Source organism: Sciurus vulgaris (genome assembly GCF_902686455.1).
Source record: "Sciurus vulgaris genome assembly, chromosome: 7".
In the NCBI taxonomy this organism is placed as follows: domain Eukaryota; kingdom Metazoa; phylum Chordata; class Mammalia; order Rodentia; family Sciuridae; genus Sciurus; species Sciurus vulgaris.
The window spans coordinates 6,262,209-6,286,073 of NC_136467.1; the positions used below are offsets into that span (position 1 = coordinate 6,262,209).

The window sequence follows — 23,865 nt, forward strand, 5'->3', positions numbered from 1 at the left end:
ACATGCAGGAAGTTTATTTGTCAGTTGGGTTCTGACAAAGGCCATCAGTCAAAAAGACGAGAGAAGGCAGGAAAAATCTAACTCTGGGGTGATTATGTAGGGCTGTTTGCTTAGGCTTGCATGAGCTGTTCAAGCGAAGCTTGGGCTTCTTCTAATAAAGCCACTTTGGGTGGGCTATTCCTGTGAATTGCCTATGTGAAGCTATTCCTAGTAACTGCTTGTGTCAGGCCTTGCAGTGGGCATTTGGAAGGACAAAGAGATATTTTTGGTTGGTTAAAAGTGGTGAGGGGGATGGGAGTTATCTGCTAACTTTTGTTTCCCCTGTGAGTACCTCTCTTAGGGCAGGGAAGTGAAACTTATTTTATAAAATGATAGTAAGGATTTAATATGGTTGCAGAGATGTTAAGCTTTGGATCTAATAGTTATGCTTCATATTGTCTCCATTTTATGTGTATGTAACATTTTGGACTCAAGAGTAAGGACTCTGGACCTTTTATTTAACTGAGTTAAGTTTCATTTAAAGAATTTATCCCAGCTTTTCAGAAAGTTATCATCTGTTGGACCCCAATTTATTTATTCCTGTGGTTTTTTCCCTGACAATTCTCATAAGATTTTGATAGAAGTATACTTTGTATGTATTCAACCACTCTATTAATTTAAAAGCAGTGTCTAGGATAAAGGGCAGAGATTCAAGATTTGTTATTAGGAAAGTCATGCACCATTCTAGGTGAGAGACTGCACTTAATTATTTATCCTTCCAAGCTCAGTACTTGGCTGGCAGGAGCCACTCAATAATTATTTCTAAATGGTGCTCATGATACAATACAAAGTTTTCTCAGTCACTTCATTCAACATCTGTGGTGTGCCTGTTATATAATTACAGAGATCAGAGGTTAACACTCTGGTGAGAAAGAATGTCATACTTTTTTATTCATTTGCTGTATATGGAACATTTCCTGTGTGCTACATATTTTATTAGTCCCTTTCTGAGGTAAAGCCCCTTCCTATCAGGGCTTATATTTGACAAAGGGCAAAAAAATCACTAAAATGATAATAAGAATTGTTGCAATAAGAAACGAGACAGTCTGGGAGGTCACTTATTTAGGGTGATCACAGGAAGAACCTCTGTGAAGGTAGCATTTAAGATGCTCTCCACAGAGCCTGAATGAGCCAGGGAGATCTGAGGGAAGAGTTCTGCAGCCAGAGAGAATAAGAATCAAGATCTAATGTCTAGCTGGGTATGGTTCCTATAACCCCAGCAATTCAGGAAGCTGAGGCAGGAGGATCCGAAGTTGGAGGTCAACCTCAGCAACCTAGTGAGGTCCTAAGCAACTTGGTGTAACCCTGTCTCAAACAATAAAAGGGACTGGGCTTGTGACTCAGTGCTTAAGTGCCCCTGGGTTCAATCCCTAGTAACCTCCCAAATGCCACTTAATATCCAGAAAGAGTTCTGCTTCTTCTAGAAGCACAAAGAAGAGACTGATGACATTGGAGGCTGACTCACTAGGCAGCTGGAGTGTGACCTGGGATGAGGTTGGAGGGTGAACAGGGGCCAGTCATGCACCCTGCAGGTTGCAGTAAGTAGTATGGATCTTATTCTGTGAACAAGGGAAAGCCACCCAGGTGTTCTCAGTAGGAAGTGACTTGAGTTTATTCTTGTGTCAAGAAGGTCATCTCACTATTCTTGGGAGGAAAGTGTAAGGAGAAGGACCTGTTATAAGAGTACTATCTCGAGAGAGAGACGGTAGACAGGGTAGAGAGCAGTAGAAACATCTAAGGTGTGTTCTAGAGATAGAACCAAAGGCTTGGCCTGGGTGTGTGTCGGTGGTGGAGCACTTGCCTAGCATGCCAAGACCCTGGTTCCATCCCCAACACTGCAGAACAAAACAACCAGCCAACCAAGGCTCAGTGATAAGGATAAGGTAAAGAGATGAACTGAGGACAGCTCCTAAGTCTTTGGCTTCAGCCATTGGTTGGTGGTGCTTCCTATTCATGCAGGGAAGACTGGAAGGGGAGCAGGTAGAAGGAATGCAGTCGTTCATGTCAACTCACTTAAGATGAAGTGTGACAAGTGCTCTGATGAGTGCCTGTCATGCTTTATACACAAGCTACACCCTCCCTTCATTCATGACTGTTCTTTGAGCCAGGAATGCAGATGGAGCAGTGAACAGAGCAACAGGTACCCTAGTGTCCGTGAATGACATGTGTCCAATATTAATACATGCTGTGGGGGAAAGAAAGATGGGAAAAGGGTTTAGGATGTGCCCAGGGGGGTTATTATTTATTATTTTAAATAGACTAGTTTTGAAGGCTCCCACAAGAAGTTGACACCTTTGCAAAGACTTGTAATATTAATAAATAAAGTGTAATAGTGGGATCCTGGGTATAATTTATAATAGCTGGTTCAGTATTTTTTTACTTAGCAGATTTACTTTTGTGATTTATTATCCTGCTAGAGATGGCTTATTATTATTATTTTGGATGATGGCTTATTAGCTGATGTTTCTTCTAACACCATAAATAGCATATAGAATACATATAGGTAGTTCTCAGTTACCCTACTTAACTGTGAGGAACTAGCCAGTCCACCTCACCTTTACACTAATGGAGAGTGTTATAAAGGGAAAAATGAATGGAAAATCAAAGTGCAGAGCTAACTATTCATTTCTACTGTGGAAGTAGATGCAGCAATGGCATATGCAAAAGTGACATGTGATTTTATTCAAAATTAGCAATAACGCAATGCTCAGAGCACAGGGAATATCAAGCATCAGCACAAGCAGTCTGTCCTGCAAATGATCACTTCCACCCACGAAGACACACCTGAGGTGATTTGTCTCAGAAGCAAGCTGCAAGGAGGACCGCAGAGTGCTGTAGAGCTTTGTTCCCGAGGCCATTGTTCACAGCTGTCGCTCATCAACAGTGGGCTCCCTCACACCTTCAGAGAGGGCGGCAGCTATTCCTGCAGTCACTCCAGAAGTAACAAGTGGGCATGTTTCCTTACTAACTTCTGTTACAAACATAATGATGTGTATCTGCAAGTATGTCAGGAGAGGGAAATATGGGTGGTTCTGGCATTTTCTTTCAGTACTGGTTATTATTTGGAGTTGTCATCTTAAGAAATAACATAATGAAATATTGAGATATAGAAATGCATTAAGGTGTATTAGTCACCAGATATCCAGGGACTGCAGGTTGGAAAACACATCTTAGGTTCTCTTAAAATTTGTAGAGAAATAGCATCATTTAGCTATATAATACTCCCAGAAAAGAGTTATTTCACATTCTGATGTCTTTGGAATAGCTAGGACATTTATTTAATCTGAATCTCCTGGCACATTATTTCTTTGAGGAACATTTTTACTGACACTATGTATGACAAACCTGAAAACACAACAGGTATATTGCAGTTAAAATATGCATTTGTAAGTAAATTTCTTACGACATTGGGTGTGACTTTCCAAGTTTGCACTACTACTACTACTACTACTGTGAATGGGGAACTAGCTAGAATTTTTAAAATCAAAGTTCAATTTTTCAAGAAATAAAAAAAATTATGATAAATGATTAAAAACTTGGAAAAAGTACATGAAATATTTTATCACTTAATTACAGAAAATTTTTCAAAATTTATTTATCCAGTATATAGATATACATCTGTATTATGGAATAGTGGATTCCTAACTCCTGTTTATGGAAATATACTCAATTTGGATTAAAGACTGAAGTGTGAAAAACAATCATCATCTTTTAATCAGCATCAACAAATTTTCAAAGTGAGAAGGGAAACAGAGCTTGCTTGCTTCTGAGCTTACATCCAAGGCATCAGATTGTTAGAATTCTCTTGTTGAAAGTACTTGTTGATAAAATAAGCATATCAAAGTTTGTCGCATTACCTCATGATCTCATCTCAAAGAAAAGGAGAGAAATCTGTGATAAAAATGAAGACTTGTTCTCAATTTTAACCCAGCATTCATTTTCATTTTATTTTTTAAATGTGACTTATGAAATGTCAAACTATTTAAAAAAACTCCCCAGAGGGAAAAAAAAATGAATGCCAAATTCCAAGAAATAGTAGATGGTGTCAGGAAACGTGAAGGGTCTAAGACTTTACCCTCCTTGCAAACCTGTTAGTTTTGTGGATGCTGGTAAAAGTCAGGAGACTCCTGGGTCAGGAAAGAGGACAGTAGCGGTAGCCATAATGTCAGCACCCCAGTCCCCATTCCCATGGGGCCATGTGAAGAGTGTCATGTGATACCCCCATCACACTAGGTGGCCTTCAATGAGATGGACCTGAAGTTCAGGGAACCTGAATATTTTATAACAGACAATTAGCACATCTTCCCTTTGTTCCAAAGGCAGAAAGAATGTCTGTCTTCCAAAGATATTAAGGGTGTCATACAAACAAGACTATCCATCTAGCACATGAGTAGTTAGATAAGATTGCAGAAAGGCAAGGAACCCATGGAAATAGTCTCTCAACAAAAATATCTGCATCCAATTTAATATTATACAATGATATTATTATAATAATTTAATGGAAAGTATTTTGCTTTGAGTAATCTTTACCAAAATTTCTGTTCTATTTTCCTGATATACGATCACTGGAATTGGTTGGAAATTCATCCTCATTTAATAATGGAGGAAAGTGAATTAACACAAACCCATGTAGAGACTTTTCATCAAAGCAAGCACTAACATATTCAAAGATGAATTTCAAACATACTGGACTAAATAAACTTTCCATTTGACTGCAGGTCTTGAACTTTGTGTAGTTAGCCTTAAAACTGTCTTCTGGACTGTAATATTTTCATTCAGTGCTAGAATTTGGAAAGTGCTGAGCACATAGTTGTTTTTACAGAAGGAGCTGCAGTACGCTGTTGTTGAAAAGACAAGATGTACACTAGCCTGTAATGCCCAGGACTACAGCTTGAAGCTTGTGTTGGAGAAGACTCTACACACACACACACACACACACACACGCAGTCATAGAAGGCCAGTGGAAATGGGCCTGGTGCTTAGTTTATGTAGTTGAACTGGGGTGCTTTCCTGAGAAACAGTCACACAACTGATGCCCAAGTGAACCAACAGTGTGCATTCGTGAACTAGTGAACTAGCATTGGCCCCAGCAATCACGGAACAGCTTTGAGAACATCATTCAATTCAGAATGAGAACACAGAGAGGTTTTGACACTCCCTGTGGAAGTGTGCCATAGCCAGGGTATTTTCAGTTAGTTAGCATGTTGTCTTAATATTAAAGATGAGTTACACATGTTGTCCTTTTGTGGAATAGAAAACAGGCTGTGAATAGTTGTGAGGAACAATCCTGGAGTTAGAAAGATCTGCCTGCTGCCTGCACACTCCTGCTCATGGAGCCCTGTGATACAGCTGACCTTGGAGCTGATGAACAGGCATTGTTATTTCTCTAAGAGTAATTAATAAAGTAAGATTTTAATCTGTGGCCATAAAAGAAATCTCCTCCTGAAAATCTCCAGCATACTCTTCTGTATGAGTCATGAGTTCTACTTTATCTCTGAATATTTGAACTCTTGGCGTTCAGCTGCTCCCTCCCGTTTCCAAGCATTTGGTATGTTGCACATGGTACAGACTCTAATATGGCATACATCATATTCTTGTACTGTTTTAAAATTCCCTTTTAACGTCTCTGTCCCCAGGCTGTGTTATTCATTTCTGTGACATCAGTCTTTAGCACTGTGGCTAGCACATAGTTATTTATTCTGTAAATATTTGTTGAAAGTACGAACAAATGAATTTTAATGTCACCAGCAATTTTGTCTAAATCTTATTCATATGTACTTCAGAGCATATGGAAATTAGAACAGTGTGAGAAATTTCAGATAATTAAATTTTTATATTAAATGTTGAAATATGTGTCTCCTTTTTTTCATACCATTAGCACTATTCCAGGTCTTAAAACACTTTGAGGTATAGCAACTATGACATTTAACAATAAAGCTTTCCCACGTTATAAAATCAAACATCTAAATGTAAAAGGTGACGTATAAAAATTCTGTAAGTTTCTTCTCATAATTGCAGTCTTCTATATTGGATAAAAAGAGGAGAGAAAGACCTTTAAGATGAAGTGAACACATATTCATTTATTTGCTTATTCCTAAAGTACTAATTGTCTTTGCAAATGTTTTAATAGTGATGGATATTCAAATATTGCTTTTTTGTGGGGGAGAATGCAGGGAGGTATAGTACAGCCTTCCTGAGAAGCAATTCACTTTACTATAAAATTCATCCATTTAAAGTATAAAATTCAGTAGTTTCGAGCACATTCATAAAGATTTTGTACCATCACCATTATCAATTTGAAAGATTTTTCATCCCAAAAAGAAACTCCCTATTCATTAGCAATGAGTCCCATTTGTCCCTAGATGCCTTCACGGGCCACCTAGGTGTCTGCCATCATTTCTGTGTGTGTGGGTGTGCCTTTTCTGGACATTTACCATGAGCGGACCCATACACCCGTCTTTCACACTCTGTTCTCCAGGTTTATCCAGGCTGTGGGCTCTGTCACTGCTGAGTCCCCCCTTATTGACAGATAGCATCCCATTGTGTGTATGTGTCACAGCTGTGCATACACTTCATTTGTCAAGTGATGGACAGTTGGTTGGTTTCTACTATCAAGAATAGTGCTGAAATGAACATTCCCCAAGTACACATTTTTATGTGTACTTAATTTTCATTTCTCTTGAGTATATACCTAGTAACAGAATTGCTGTTATGTGGTAACTCTAACTATCTCAAGAACTCCCAGACTGTCTTTCACACCATTTTACATTCCCACCAGCATTGGATTCTGTTTTCTCCCTGTCTACAGAAATTTAAGGAAGATTTTAACAAATATTTAAGAATGTTAAGATCATTTTGATGATGACCAGTCAGCCCTTCTCCAGTTTATTTTGGTTGGTTTTTGTTGCTTAGCAATAGCTGCTAACACTGACTGAGTGCTTACTACACACTTCGTGTCAGTTACAAATGTCACATGCAGTCAGTCATCGAACCCTTGTGACAACCCTGTAAGATAGATGATAATGCTGTTTTTACTTTTGAGGATATGAAAGCACAGAAAGGTTAAGTGACACATCAAGAAAGTTAAGAAGCAGAAATTCACACCCAGGCAGCCTGACGTGGAGCCCCTGTGAACTTGATCTCCATGGTGCCGTATGTTGGGCGGTGCATGGCCCTGATCGTGTCTTTGTGGGAAGTTAGACAATATGTTTGCAAGGAGAATATTTTATTTAAAGTTTAAGGATAAAATTGTGTTGTAAAGCTTTCCTTTACTGCCCATCTGATGATCATTTGTTAACCATTAATAATGATTTTTGTTATTTCAGTACAAGTGCACAGATGCTGATTTCTAATAATCATGTTTGTACCCATCTAATGAGTGCTCACGATGTGCCAGGCATTTTACCAAGGGTGTTACTTATATTAATCCAACACTCACTGATGCTGTCTGTAATATCTGAATTTTTCTTTTTTTCTTTTTTTTTTTTTTTTGGTACTAGGGATTGAACTCAGGGGCATTCAACCACTGAGCCACATCCCCAGCCCTATTTTGTATTTTATTTAGAGACAGTGTCTCACTGAGTTGCTTAGTACCTCCCTTTTGTTGAGGCTGGCTTTGAACTCACAATCTTCCTGTCTTGGTCTCCAAGCTGCTGGGATTACATTTTAATGCATGTGTGAATCAAAAATTTATATTGGTTCACAGTGACAATATTTATACCTTCCTTTTATTATATTCAGTAAAATAATTTAAAATTATATTCATTTTCTTTATCCTAAAATTTAGTGAAATAAAATTACCTTTTGTGTTACATAGAATATTTTTTGTAAAAAAAAAATGAAAATTGAGATAAAGTTTATAAACTACCATTTTTTTAAAAAATCAACAAATGTTGAGCTAATTAATTTTACTCACAGATAATTAACTTTACTCACAGTGAGCTAACCCCTCTCTAGGAGGGAAAGACATGTGTTGGGAATTTAGAAGTGGAATATACTTACATAATGCTAGCTTTTCCTTAAGATGCTCTTTTCTGTAAAACCATCTTTTTTTTTTTTTTTTACTATCCTTACAAACCTTTTTTTGTTTAAAGCAGGTGAGAAACGAACAACTATTTGAAAAATGTCAATATAAAAACAGCAAGCAAATTAAAAAATGATCTGCAGAAATTATTTCATCTGTGATTAAAAAAAACAAAAACAAAACCCTTTGGTGCTTCATTAGCATGTGACCCCTTAGAGTTTGTGCATCACTAGGTGGCCATTTGGTTTTACCAGGGGTTTGGGTTTTTGTTTTGTTTTTGATATCAGGGATTGAACCCAGGGGCACTTTAGCACTGAGCCATATCCCCAGCCCTTTTTAGATTTTGTTTTGAGGCAGGGTCTTGCTAAGTTACTCCAAATTGCTGAGACTGACTTTGAACTTGTGATCCTCCTGCCTCAGCCACCTGCATGCTGGGATTACAGGCGAACACCACCATACCCAGCCACCAGTTGGCTCTTAAAAGTTTGTCGTAGTTTTGTTTCTTTGTATTTATCAGCTCATTGTGATTTTAGCCCCCATCTATATTAGAGTTGGTAATATTCAAGCTTTTCTCCTCCTAAATACTGCAAAAACACTTATCTTGGAAAACCATGTACTACTTTGCACATTTTAAGTTGATACAAAAATTTAATTATAGCTATAAATAGTTGCAATAATGCCACGTCCTATACATTAAGGTTTAAAGACCATTGCACTGATTTTCAGAATGTTTTCAGTAGGAAGTTAAACTGTGATGATTTGCTTTTTACTGTCATTAATTTCAATAATGCATGTAAAAACATAGTTTTTAATAGTCAGAAATTGTATATAGTTGCTTATTCTTGAACTTCGGGTTTTACTCCACTCCCCCACAGACCTTTATCCAACTTTAATATAGTCGGCCCTCATCTCTCGTGGATCCATATCTGTGAATTCGCCAACGTGGTGGAATTTATCATGACCCTAAAATGAGTACTTGAAGCACTTCTCCTTTTGACATCATTCTTGGACTTGGCAGAACAGTGACACGTCTGGGTTGCTGGACGGGCAGCTGAGCCCAGGTTGGACGTTCGAGGAGCAGCAGCGGAGGCTGCGTGAGGTGCGCTGGACTGGTGTGTTTCGGCTCTCCCACTGGAATCAAGCGTCCTTTTTGAGGTCACTGTAGTGTCGTGGTTTTCATAGGTCTGTGCTGTCTGGGTGATTGTGCTGTTGGCAATGGCCCCAGGCACAGGGCGGAAGAGCTGTCCAGCATCTAGGGCTCAGAAGGCAGCCGATGGGCTTCAGGATGAACCACAAGTGGTGGGGGAGCTCAATTCAGGCCTTGGCTCTGGTGCTATTGGTATGAGCTCCACGTTAATGAGTCAAAATGTGTTACGTCAGCAGTTTTTAAACAAACAGACGTCAAACAAGAGTACGTATTGACTTGCAGGTGAGCAAGGCTGGAAGGAGCCTGCCCTGCCTTGTTCCCTGGGAACATAGCTCCGTTTTCACCTGTCCACTCTTCATGGGGACTTCCCTAGGCTTGGCTACTGAAAATTACAAGATAGACTATTTATTATTTTAAATGTCTTTATGCATCATCCAGAAATACATCTCTGCAATAAAACCTTAAAATTTTAAATTTAAGATATATTTTTAGATTCCCTGATGTCATAAGCCTTGGTTATTTCTACTAGATTGTGATAGTACTACTTTTTATATAAAGGCACGAACACAATGTAGAAATATATTCGGTTAATAATTTGATAGTGCTTTTGACAATAGTTTCTAAATATAAAAACGTTAGAAGTACATCTCCTAATGGGATGGATCGGACTTATGTTTGTGGCCAGAATCCTGCATCTGTGGGTGACCTTGCATGCTGCTTTGAGTTCAGCATCCTTCTGTTCTTCCTCTTCGTTCCTGTAGTTACGCCCTGGTTATAGTAAGTAAGGGCATGAGAATGGAAGAGATCTTATTACAGCCCTGTCTCTTCATTCTGTTAATGTCTTCAAACTTATGACATAAATTATGTAGTCATTCTTCATTATAGTTATTCCAGTGATCTGTCAATCAGTTTAATCAATTGAGTCCATCTTTAATTTTGTTGAAAACAAAGAATTTGAAACCGCACACTGCAAAACAATACTAATATAAGTCATGCAGTTGTTCTGTTTTTGGCAAGTGTATTAAATTGTTTTCACAAAGAATTTTTAACTCATTAATTTTGCCCGCTATTCTATTATTTAGAGGCATTTTGTTCAATCTGATAAGTTTACAAAAGGTTGGGGAAATTGAAATATTGTTCATTAGACATTTGCCCATATAATATTTATAATTAAATGTTTTTAATCTTCATATGTTTTTATCAAAGCCTTGGAGCCACATATGTAACTCATTCAATTTTTTAAAATTGCTTGCATTTTGGAGTTATTGGTAAAACCAGTTTTTATTAAATCAGCCAGCTAATCAGTATTATTTTCCAGAAAAAAAAGGGTTTATATACATCTTTTTTATATATGAATTCTAATACTACAGTGGGTGGGTGGATAGTAGAAGGATGGGTAGATGGGTGGATGGATAGGTAGGTGGGTGGATGGGTGGATGGATGGATGGATGGATGGCTAGCTAAGGAATGGAAATTTGCCAGCAATCTGTTTCCTGCATGAAATAAGTATTTCAGTATTGTAGACAACAATCTTTGCTCTGATCTCGAGGCTCCCTCTGAGGAGGAATTACTTCTTTGGCAATTCCAAGGGGTGGAAGAATTGAGATAGTTAACTGAACATCACAATCCCTCTCCTGTCCTTTTTACTATACATCTGAATTCATAACAAACTAATGTCAGGAGGTGTGACTGAATCATTGGTTTGAACTGATCCCTGGGCAGAGGTGACACTGCTCCTGGGAATTTTTTGGTGGGAAAGTGCTGATTGAAAACTACCCAGTTGATGTTGATCCCTGTTAAAAGGTAGAATCTGTACTTGCCATAGAATTCTTTCTTAAAAAAAAAAAAAAATATATATATATATATAATTAAATGTTATTAAATTATATACATATATATACAGAGAGAGAGAGGTGGATACAATACATTTATTTATTTATTTATCTATTTATTTATTTTTATGTGGTACTGTGGATCGAACCCAGGGCCTCACACGTGGTAGGCGAGCACTCTACCACTGAGGCACAATCCCGACCCACCATAGAATTCTTTAGCTCATAGTTTCGAGTTCAAATGCCAGCTCCCAGGGATAGAGGATTCTGAGCACAGCAAGATAACTACAGTGTTTCATCAGTGCTGCTGCAACTTTCAAGCCTGCCCTTAGTAGAAACTTGGAACAATGAGCTTTCTGGGTGCTACAGGAAGCCCTGGGCATTGCAACAGTGAAATAGCTACAAGAATGTTTCTAGCCCTGTAACTTTCTAGTGCACAAAGAACAATGCATCTGAGTCCTTTACTTCTTGATTATGACACCCTATATATAAATAAATTTGCTGGGCCAACTCTTTAGTCACTGTTTCTCCATCAGAGAACAGTGTCCCACCGATCCCAGCTTTTCAGTATCTGTGTGCGTGTGTGTGCGTGCGTGTTTCTTAATCCTTCATTGCCCCTGACTGGTGTCTTGGGTTCAGTTGTGCAGGTTGCGGCAACCTAACCCAAACCAGCCAGTGTGGTGCTAACAGTCTGAAATGACTAACACTACCCTGTTCCTGATACCAACTTTGTCATCCTTGTTCTTTTTTCACATTCTGCAGCAATGCACCAGGGAGGCATTTTTGAGGGTGCTCAGTATTCCTTTCTTTTGGGGAATGGGTATATGAGGACTAGGAGACAGCAAGATTACCTTCCCTTGGCAGGTCCTCTTACAACCCCAGGATAGCATAGAGCTCAGTATGGAAGTCATTGATGTAAAGGAGAGATTCGGGACCCTGAGAGATTCTTCTTTCTGCTCCTTTCCTTGTAGATCTTGGGCAAGCATCTGTTTCTTCATTTTTAAGGTAGAAATAGTAAATGCTGTCCCAATTATCTTTCAGTGCTGTTGTGAAGATTAGCTGAGATAATGTCTGCAAAAGCACTTTGAAAATTGAGAACTCTATCTAAACAGAAGATATCATTATCAGTATACTAAAGTCACTTTAGATCAATTACAGTGTACTCTGAAGCATGGTGACACAGGAACTCCAGCAGGAAAATCTTTTTTTATTGAAAGAGAATATAAGGTACATACTTTTTAGTCATCCAAACATTAATATTGTGCAATTGACATGGTAACAGCAATAATTTTTAAGTCATATTTCGGGCCTTAAATAAGAGCCAATAATTGTTGAAGCTCACAATAAGCTAGGCAATCTTTTAAAGATTTTCCTCTACTAATGTATTTAATTCTTGTGAGGTAGATACTGTTATTACCTCCTGTTGTGTAGGGAATAAACTGGGGGACAGACACTCTGGGTAGGGAGGGGGCAGAGCTAGGCTTTGAACCCAGATAGGTGGCTCCAGAACCGATGATCTCAAGTCACAGTACGCAAGTCTTGTTATGTAGGTTCTTAACCACACTTTTCCTACCTTCCATTCTCCATCTCCCACAGTGTGACCAGTGCTAAATAATTGAGGAGAAAAATGAAAGAATTCATCAAGGAATGAAGGGGGAAGGGAGGAGAAAGGGAAACTGATGCAGAGTCCACTGGGAATTCCACCAGAAGGCCACCCTTTTCCAAAAATGGCAGCAGTTCCCTCAAGGCCTTGGGCCAAGTCCTTAGTAGCCTTTCCTAAGAGCTGGGCAGGGCAGGAAGCCTCCCGGCCACCAGTCTCCTCTCAGGGAGGCCTGCATGCTCCAGGTAGGGCCAAATGAAGAGGGCCTTTGCATCTTGAAGGGCGGGCAGAGCAGAGGGCAGGGACCCTGGGTGGCCTCTGCTCCAGGTTTCTCAGGTGGTGGCAGCACAGTCCAGAACGTCTGTTGGTCATAATAGCTTTGTTTCTGAAGTCACCTACTGTGATACTGACCTTGCCCTCCTTGCCTTCTTATGACAGCTTTTAACTTGGCATGTTTCCTTTTGTACGCTTACTTTCACTCTATTTGTGTCTTGATCTTTAAAAAGGAGCTCCTGTAGAAGATGTCGTGGGTCTGACTGCTTCCTTTCCACCCTTACCAGTCTTTGCTTTGACTGAATTGTGCAGAGCTGGGGATTAACTGGGAGGTCTAGCACAGACCTGGCATTCCCAGGGCCCTGGGTTTCACCCCAGCACTGAAACACGAGTGAATAACTGGAGTGTTGATTTCACTGAGATTTAATGTAATCAATGTGGTCATGTTTGGATCTACTGTTTTATTTACTTTTTTTCTATTTCTTCTTCTTTTTGTGTTCCTCTGTTCCTCATTTCCTGTATGTGGGGAGTATTTCAATACTTTTAAGAATCCGTGATATTTTTTCTTTGCTTTTTGTGTCTATTAACTTTTGCCATCTTTTGTTGCCAACATTGCCCCACTTCACAGAAAAGGAAAAGATCTATACCCATCCCCGACCCTTTATGCTACAGCTGGTGCACGCAGCATCTCTAAGGGTTCTGAACTCAATGTGAAGCATCGCAAGCTTTGCTTTATACAGTCATACAAATTCAAGACAGAAGGAGGGAAAAGCCAAACTTTGCTACTTAATGCTTTGTCAGCATGTCTGAAGCTGACTCCTTGCTGAGGATCCATATTTCCATCTTCTGGGTCTCTCTTCTCTGTGTCTCAAGTTTCCACTGGCATTTCTTCTACAACAAGTCTGTGTATGACAATTCTCTGAGTTCTATTTTATATTAAGATGTCCTTATTGTGCCTTTATTCCCAAAGGGTGTTTCCCCTGGACATAGAATTCTGCATTGACTGTTTTGGCTTTCTGTTTTCCTACTGAACTCTAGTCCTGTGCCTTGCTCACCTCCCCCCCATCCCCTGTTTGTGAAGTTAACCTTCATGACGTGACTTTAACCCTGTCTGTGAGGAGTATTTTTTCCTCGTTTTCAAATCGTGCTCCTTGCCTTTGACTTTCAGTGGTTTGACTGTGCTTTGCTTTGACCTGGCCTCCTTCACGGTTATCCTGTTTGATGTCTTGAATAAGTAAATTCACTCTTATTTCCCATACTGAAAATTTGGGGGTGCTATTTTCAGATGTAATTGTTCTCCATTCTTTCTTCTGTCCTTTTGGGTCTCCCTCTATGTGTACGTTGGTTCACTTGGTATTATCCAGTAGATCCCTAATGTCTATTCATTTTTCTGATCTCATTATTCATTTTAATCTCTTGTGTTGATTCTTCCCACTTTCCTCTCTCATCTCCACTTGATTATTAAATTTATCTAATAAAATTTTGTTCCAGATATTTTAGTTTTAGTCCTCAAATTTCCATTTAGTTATTTTCAGTAGTTTCTGTTTCTCTATCTGTCCTGTCTTTCTGCTCGCTTCAAGAATAGTTTTGTTTTACTTGATTGAGGATAGTTGTGCTAGCTGCCTAACAATTTTGTCTTCTTGTTCTCAAATTAGAGCCATCTCAAGGTTTGTCTCAGTTGAGTTTCTTTCCTGCTCAGAATGTGTTCTATTTTTCTGCTTCTTTGACGTGTTTGGTAACTTTGTATCACAGTATGAATATAATTTTTGGAGACTCTGGGTTCTGTCATTTTTCCCTTATGACAATTGTTTTTTAGTCTTAGGAGACAATATTTTGGTAGGACTTGAATGGAAAAATCTGTTCTTTGAGAAGCAGCTCCGGTCTTAGGCTAGATTTTCTGTTTTTTAAAATAAACTTTTATTTTAGAACAGTTTTAGTTTTACAGCAAAATTTGCTAAGATAGTACGGGAAGTTCCCATGTGTCCCTACACCCAGTTCCCACTATTTTTAACATCTAATACTGTGATATTACATTTGCTTTAATTAATGAACTAAATTGTTATATTTTTGTTGAATGAAGTTGGAACGTTTTTTGGATTGTCTTCACTTTTACTAAAGGTCCTTTCTCTCCCTGTAGATCCAAATGAACCCAGGAATTCATTACATCTAGCCCTCATGTCCCCTTAGGCACCTCCAGACTCTGACAACCTATCAAACTTTTCTCACTTTTGATGACCTTGAAAGTTTTGAGGAATTCTGGCTAGGCATTTTCTAGAATATCTCTCAATAGGGTTTTATCTGATGTTAGACTGGGGTTATATGATTTCAAGAGGAAGACTGCAGAGATAAAGGGCCATTCTTGTCACATCAGATCAAGGGTATGTCTTATCACTGTGACTTCCCCTTGTTGACACTGACCTCATCACCTGGCCAAGGTGTGTTTGTTAGGTTTCCTTCACTGGGGAGATTCTCCTGTTCTCCCTTTGCACACTGTCCTTTTGGGAAGGAAGTCACCATGTGCAGACTCAGCACAGTCCACATGTAAAAGGTAGGGCGTTGTGGTCTGCCTCCTTGAGTAGATCTTTCCTTGCGCTGAGCTGCTTTGGGTCTGTGGTGAACCTTCAACTTTAAAGGGTCAGCCAGAGATGGAGTGGACAGAATCTGGGGATTCCCTTTCTGACTCTTTGCCTTCATGGTTTTCCTCCACTCTTCTCAGAGGCTCTGAGAATTTTGCTCTGAATTTTGCTTCCTTAAGCCCCAAGACTGGCTTTGCCACCTGTGTACCTGCCACCTCTGCTAGGCAGACAGCACCTGGCTTTACGCTGAAAGCTGCGCAGTGGTTTTTGCAGTGGAGTTAGCTAGTAGCGTGTCACTCAGGGGTTAGAAAATGCGAAATTCCTGTTTTTTATTTAAAAAAAAAACCAACTGGTCGTGAGTATGGGGAGACAAAATGATGTTTCTGCCCAGATAGAACTTAAAAGATGCTTAGGAATCAAGAACTGCGTAAGAACCTGTTAGAGGATGATGTCAGACACCTTCTTGTCAAGTTGTGTGATATAGGTAATGTTTTAAAAATGGTCACAGTGAATAGTAATCTGGATACTAACATCAACACAATAAATATATTGTTCAAAGCAATTGTTGTTTTTAAAACTGTTAATGGTACTGTGAATATATATATACACAAATGTGCACTCTTTCTAACTTTAACCCTAAATTGTAAATGTTTTGTCTTTATCATACTTGGTATTTTTCTTGGTTTAACAAAGAAGTCACTAAAGTACAAATTTAAAATTTACAGTAGGGTATCCAATTTGGCACTTGATTTATCTAGGATTACAAAATACTGTGTAAATATGTATATTTAAAACATATGTTTACATACATATATGCATATATATATGTGTGTGTGTGTGTCCTTTCCAATTATTCAGATTAAAATGTCACAGACCAATTACACACACACACACACGCACAGACACACACACAGAGCCACTCGGATAGTTTGTTAACTCAGATATACTAACATACTTATACACACAGATGACCATGCATGCATATTCTTTTGTTATTTCTAAGCTGGATTTTAATTACACAACATCTTGGACAGGCTTTACTAGCAGGGTCCCTTGGTAAAAGCCTACTAAGCTGCAGTCCTTCAGCAAGTGAACAATGAAGGCAAGGAATTGGGGCAGAAGCAGGTTCTGCTTAGTAAGATCGAAAGCTCTCCCGTGAGATCTGGTCAGCTGCAGCAGGGGCTCCACAGTGGGCACACACTTGAAGCTCTTGAACGGTGGCAAGAGCATGTGGCTGAAGCACAGTGGCCGAGTGGGAGAGTGGTTTGAGGTGAGCTTGGGAGGTGGGTGGAGACTGACCGTGGAGGGCTTGGTATTCAGAGTGAGGAGTGAGCGCGTTCTGAGGACAGAGTAGTGACCTGACCTGACTTACTTGGGAAAAAAAAGACCCCCTGACTGCTCTGTGGAATTGAATCTGGAAAGCCACGGAAGCAGGGAGACCAGCCAGGTGGCCACGATGCAAGTCTGGGAAAGGTGATGGCAGCGTAGACCACAATGGCATTTGAGAAAAGTAAGAGTTAGACAGTGTGGGGATCTATTTTATGTGTAGTTAACAACATTTATTGATGAATCAAAGAGAGTAGGAGTAAGACAGAGCGCTGGGGCAGGGTTGGTGTGGGAGGAGAATGCTCATTTTGATGAACTTCTTGAGCATCCACATGGAATGTCTCAAATGCTGGGAGATGCAGAGAGGGTTCTGGGGGTAAAGATCTGGGAGCCCTGGTACCTCCTGGCATTACAGCCATGGGATCGGATGGGGTTGCCTGGGAAAATACATGGATAACAAAGAAACAGTCCCAAAAGACCTCTGGGAACTCCAAAATCTGCAGGTATAACAAAGGAGAAGAATCCAGAAGATAAAGCTAGGAAAGATGAGCTGTCCCATGTTGTAGGAGAAAAAACCAGGAGGATGTGGTGCAGGTATCGTGAGAAAAAGCAGCATCAGAACCTGGGGACTGGAGATGTGCTCAGTGGTCGAGCACTCCCTAGCACGCACAGTGCCCTGGGTTCAATTCCTGGGTCCAATTCTAGAAAAACGAACAGCGGGAGCCGACTGTATTGAGCGCCTCTGAAGAGTCAAACGAGATACGAGAGAAGTGGCGATGGAATTAGAAATGTGCAGGACACTGCCTTGCCAAGAGCAGTCTTCAAGTGTGGGTTTGCAAAACAATGTCAAAAACAAGGTCTGAAAATGAAGAACATACATATGAGAAATTCTCAGTGAAATTTTTCACGTAGAAAATAGGATAGTAAGTGGAGGGGAATGTGAGGTGGCGACAGCAGACTCGGTGATGGTCTCAAATGTGAGGAGGAAACACCCTCACTCACCAAGGGACCTTTGGAAGCATGGGGTTGGTTTTTGGCCACCTTACCAGGGGGAGCTCCTCATACTTACTGGCCTGCAGGTGGCCTAAACAGCCCCAGAACCCAGGCATTCCTCCTGAGGCAGGATCGCCCGGCCCTCCGCACAGGCAGCCCGTTTACGTGCTCAGAGGAGTGGTCTGCTCTGGGCTTTGCTTTTCTGGAATTCTTTCAACAAAAATGTCTAGGCCTCACATGATGGTCGTGCCACCTAACAGTACTTCAACATCAACTCTGGCAGTCCTGGGTCTCACTTGGGTCAGTCTGCCTTACGCTGCCCGTGTTCCAGAGTCGCTGACCAGGGAAACGAATGTCATCACTGAACCCATGACTGGAGGATGGGGTTGTGCGTGACTAAGGGAGTGCTCCCGGGAAGAGCCAGTCTGCACCCTGCAGGAAGAGCAGAACGGCTGCGTGGAAAGCATCCAGAGTCACGTATGGGTCCTCATCATTGGCGAGTGACACCAGATGTCTGAGGTTATGACTCAAGAACTTATACCCTGGTCAGTTTGAGAAAATACAATGACCTTGAAAGGAATATAGGACCAGGCAACCAGTGACTATATCTCAAAACTCCCACGACATTTTTCTTTCTCTCTACTTTCAAAGGTGTAAAATGAAATCTACGTACAAGTACATCAGAAGTACCTTTTCCTCTGTATTTGGGACGTTTTCAGGAATTTCCTTTTATTGGAATACTCGTGACTTCCAGACCCTGCTTCTTCTAAACTTCTCCATGCTGAACCACGACGGGCTCCTGCTCTGGCGGCATCTCTGGCGCGACCTGCTTTCCCTGTGGTTCTCACCTCTCTGCCTCTTAGACCACTGTTCCTTGATTTTTGGACTTAGCTTCTCACTGGAGTTCTGGGGCTTTTGTTTTGGTTTGTTGCTTATTTTTAAGCCCATTTTTTTTTTTACTACTTATCAGTGAAGGGAATATCTGAATTATGTAAGAAAGGAAAGCCTTTTTATCATTGTTGTTGATCTTTTTTTATCATAAGGAAAAGAAATGTGGACAATTCTTCTGAGAATGTTTCAGACATCCTATTACAGTAGAAATGGGATGAGCTTGAGAGTAAGATCGAACTGAATTTGAATTATGATTTCATTACAAAGAAGTTGATGTCCTTAGGAAAGTGATTTCAATTCTCTGGGCCTTCATTCACTGTTCTATTATATAAGGATAACAACAGCAACCTGACCAGATCCTTGAGGGGCTCAGAAAAAAGCTTATGTAAGGTGTAGCATGTGGCATGTGTAAGTGCCTGATGATTATTGGCATTGTAATTATTATTTTGTTTTAATTCAAATTGAGATCTTCTAGTGCTGCACTTAAAGGCAGTAAGTCAGCAAGTGAATGAGTATCCGCTCTTGAGAGGTTTACCATCTTTTAGAGAAGATAAAATGTATGCCTAAAACTGCCAAGGGATTTTTGAAGGTTACTATCTAAGCACTTAAATATTATTTAATGTATCAGATAACATCGTCTGCAGTTTATTCCTATTTTCAAGATTAGGAACTGAGCCTGGAAGAGTGAGAGTTAACATGCTTGCCCTCAATAAGGAGCACACAGGATTGGTGGCAGGTCTTCCCAATTCTGAAGCTTGTTGTTTTAGTCAGATTTTTTTTTTCTCGCTATGACCAAAAGACCTGACAAGAACATTCTTAAGGAGGAAAAGTTTATTTGGAGCTCATGGTTTCAGAGGCCTCAGTTCATAGATGGCCAACTCCATTCTTCAGGGTCTAAGGTGAGACAGAACGTCGTGGCAGAAGAGTGTGAGAGCAGAAAGCAGCTCAAGACATCATACCAGGAAGCAGAGAGTCTCCACTCACCACATACGAAATTTAAACCCCCAGGGCACGTCCCCAGTGACCTGCCTCCTGCAGCCACACCTCACCTGGCTAGTCACCACTCAGTCGTCCCTGTCAGGGGATTAACACACTGACTGGGTCAGGGCTCCCGTAACCCGGTCGTCTCATCTCTAAACTTTCTTGCATTTCTCACACATGAGCTTCTGGGGTCACCTCGCATCTAAACCATAACACGTGTATTTCTGACCTCAGAGGTTCGTTCTTCCCTGAGGAGGGAGCCGTGCCGGGCAAAGGGTGCACAGAGAATGCTGCTGGAGCCCTGAATGGGCACCGTGGTTGTTGCTGGGGTGGTAGGAGGAGGCCTGCTGAAGGAGGTCACACCTGAAGTGGACCATGACAGGGGAGGACTCAGAAGAGGGGAGGGCTGGGCACAAGAGCGTTCTGGGCGAGTTCACTTAGCAGAACACACGGGACCCACCTAGAAAACGCTGGAGTGTGGGTTCGTGCCAGAGGAGGGAGGCCTTGCACTTCCTTCCTGGAGGACAGGACACTGAAGGGTTGGTGGTGCAAGGAGGTCGAGCTCTGAATGAGCAGGACTTATTTTGCAGGATGGCGTGAGGCATTTTTGGAAGGGAGAGTGAGGATCAAGACTCCTGTTGGGAAGCAGGAACCTTGGAAAGATTTCACGAGAGCCCGTCATAAAGCAGTGAGAGAAGGGGCAGCAAGGAGAGGCCGGAAGGCCTGAGAGACGGGAGAGGTGCGGGGGCAGGTGAAGTGGGAAGGCGGCCTGCAGGCGACTGGGGTTCAGCCTGCAAATCGCCTGGATCCTGCTCCCGACAGAGAGATGGAGTCCTCGGCTTTAAAAGAGAGCCGATGGAGCCTCTCGCCAGCACCACAGAAGCCCCAGCACTTCCACGTGGCCCCAGGGGGCCTCCCCCAGTCTGCAGCGTGGCTGGGATCTTCTGTTTCTTCCTGGAGCGTTGCTAACACGTTGCCTTTGATTTTTATCCCGGGGGTCAGTGGAGGGAGCGAGAGGTGGTCGGCTGGGCTGTCTGAGCTGAGTCTGACAAACTCTCGGGATCTCGCCATTCCAATCAAGCAGCCGTTCTGCTGGAGTCCCTCTGATCCCAGGATGGATGTCAAAGGGAGGAGGCAATTTGGGTTTGTGGGTCACTGACTAACAGTGAAAGGAAACCCCTCGGGGAAATCCTGGTTTCCCAGATATTGCTCTATTGTATTAAGTTACCTGTTATAGGTGAAAGGAGGGCAGGCGAGGGGTAAGTCAGCGCTGCGATTGCCATTCAGGGGCCTTGAGTGACACTCGCTCTCTTTCCTCCCTTGTTTTCTTGGTCAGTGTTTGTCAGATTCAACTCCAGCCATGGTTTCCCTGTGGAGGTCGATTCTGACACCAGCATCTTCCAGCTCAAGGAAGTGGTTGCTAAGCGACAGGGGGTTCCAGCTGGCCAGCTGCGTGTGATTTTCGCAGGGAAGGAGCTTCAGAATGACTTGACGGTGCAGGTGAGTGGCCCTGGGTGGGTCTTTCCTGGGACGTGGCCAGCCCCACTGCTGATGTGGCTTAGGATGCCAACCTGACGTTGCCGCCCGAGATCTAATAGAATAAGCAGTGCCTGGGGATTCCTTGAACTTTACTCCACACCGCTCCATTAATTCTGACCTTCTTAATTATGCATTAAAACAGCAAGCAGGAAGGATGGGAAGAACAACCCTGAGGAGGGGAGACGGGGAGAGAACCCTGCGCTGCGCTTAGTGAATAAATGTTTACTGACTAGAGAGCAGCGCGGCACAATTTCTGGGTCTGTTCAATTTCTCCCTTACTTATTCTATTTGAATCTTAATGAAGAAGGATTCAAATAAATTGTTCCCAATCAGGCTGCTCAGTCCCTGCACTGTGAGGGATTCGTAACCCGACTGTGACCCCTGGAGGACAGTCAAAGTCCATGCACTGGAGCTGGCACAGCTCAGGCCTATGCGCAGCTGCCGGGGATCAGAAGGTGCCATTCCTGAGCTGGTGAGGAAGGAAATCTGCAGCAAGCAGAAAGACCTCATTGTGTGCAGTTTCTCCACGGTTCAGCCAAGTGGGTCGCCCCTAGAACAGGCCCCTGACATGTGATGGAGTGAGTGTGTGTCTGCTCTCCCGCCTGGCTGTGTCCAGGAGCCCTGCCACTCCTCTACCCCAGAAGCCAGAGGCTTCATCTGTCTCAAGCATCCGAAGTCATGACTTCGGTTACCACGGGAGGAACCAGTCAGGCGGCCGAGGACAGTGCCCACGGAGCAGGGGATGAAACACAGATCTGTGGTGGGTGCCAGCAGGCAGAGCTGCTCAGGTCCTGAAGTGACAGGGGGCAGGAAGGAGGAAGTTCTGTGACACATCCCCGCTCTCTAAAGGAGCACCCAGGAATGGCTCTCGGGTTTACAGCTGTGTGGACCCACTGCTGTGCCTTGGTGGCTGGGTGTCTGGGTGTCTGATTGTCAGCATGTCCTCTGTCCTTGTATCCACACCCTCTCACTGCCTCTTTGGGGGCCCTGAAATTTATTGCTTTGTGAAATGCTTTTGGAATGTGGGTACACAAAGAAGCTATAGAAATGCAAATTGCCCCTGTCATTCTCCTGCCTTTCCCCAAGCTGGTGGTGAGGCAAGAAGCTTTGTGCACAAACTGCTGTGCTTTGCTTTCAGGCAATTTGATTTTATAAGGGAAGTGCATGTGCTAAAAACTGTTTTGATTTTTCTTTTTATTTCAGTCAACTAAAAAGCTTTTCACTGTACCTTCCAACCTCTAAATCCAAGAATGCTTCTTTCACAAATAAATGATTTTAAAACAGCTCCTTGAATCCACATATTATATATTTCCAGAACTTTCTCAGGTTCCTCCCTTCTATGTGGGCTGGTTGGTGAAACAATTAGCTATTTCATATTCTGTTAGAGGAATTGCTACAGATGATTGATTTTATAGACATCTATGCATAAGATATTTTTATCGATTTATCGTCTTTATTTTTACAAACAGAATAGTCTGGGCTTCTCGGGGTTCAATGAAAAGAAAAACTCAGCCCTTATTTTCATCTGAAGTTCTTTATCTGGGGCTCTGACACCAAAAGAAATGTTGGATTTAACCATATGGAATTACCATTTTCATTGATAAAATCTTCAGCAATTTCATGTGGTTGAATTTAATAGTTATATTAGAAGGGTGTCAAACGTAGTCATCGCTGTTTTGCCATTGAAAAATAAGTACTATGAAGTTTCAAAGATGGAAAAAGCACAGCAGATTGGGAGTCGCCAGCAAAGACCTCCTGGAGTAACAGAATTCAAGTAGGACTCACAGAGAGAGGGTCAAACATGGAGCGTGCCTTTCTAGAACCTGGAGATGTGCAAGGTGGGAAAGCCAGGAGGCAGGAGGCGTGGCGCTGTATTTGACAGAACTCCAGTGACTTGGCATTGTGGTTTCCTGCATAGAGAAAATAGGACGTGCCAGGGAGAAACGGGAAGTATGCAGCTGGAATTGGGCAGGATGATGGCTTGTTGGGGAGGGCGAGAGCTGATGCTGGTAGGGTGTGTGCATGGAGACGTGTGGCTGGCTGCTGAGAACCTGGTCTGGAGCGTGGGGAGCACACTTAAGGACGGAGGTGGCTGAGACACACGCGCGTTGCAGTTGTTGGAGTAGGTGCGGTTTCCGGGGCAGAGGTGGCCTTGTGTGTGCCTTTTCTTCAGAGGTAGCAAGGGAAGAAGCCACCATAGGAGATGCCTCAAAAGTTGAGGGTAATCTGAAGACCCTCTGAATTCTGAGGATAAAAGGAAAATAAGAAAATGTCCTGATCCAATGAAGGAGCTGATGAAAGTAGAGAAACTTGTGAATGATGTTGTGGATGCAAAGGGCAATTAAAAAGGGAGGCACTGGTAAAGGAGGCATCTGGGTCTCAAAAAGGGGAAGGATGAGGAAGAACTTCTCTGGCCTTGATGACTGGGGCCCCAGGACCCTCCAGGGAATGTGGCTGGAGAAAGCCAGGTGGCAGGGAGCTGGAGTCCAGGGCTTAGCTTGTTCCTGAGGGAAGGAGACCACAAGGGGGCTTTGGAGAGGTGGGTCCCATACCATCTTGCACCGCATCTCCTAGCCCTGGACTTTATTCAAAGTCCATGTCTGCAAAGCTGTAATTGGTGAGGACGTAACATTTTATATTTTATG

General features: G+C 42.0%; 1 protein-coding gene across 3 annotated transcripts in view; it reads left to right on the forward strand.

The window, feature by feature from the left end:
* Positions 1–23,865, forward strand: part of PRKN (parkin RBR E3 ubiquitin protein ligase) — a 1,234,090-nt gene that overhangs the window by 224,604 nt on the left and 985,621 nt on the right. For 2 of the 3 annotated variants that reach the window (XM_079148625.1, XM_079148626.1), the window contains exon 2: positions 21,018–21,181. In XM_079148625.1, coding sequence (XP_079004751.1) covers positions 21,018–21,181 — 164 coding nt within the window. Of the gene's footprint in view, positions 1–20,158; positions 20,301–21,017; positions 21,182–23,865 lie in introns of those variants that run through there. The other variant, XM_079148627.1, reaches the window with a different exon arrangement.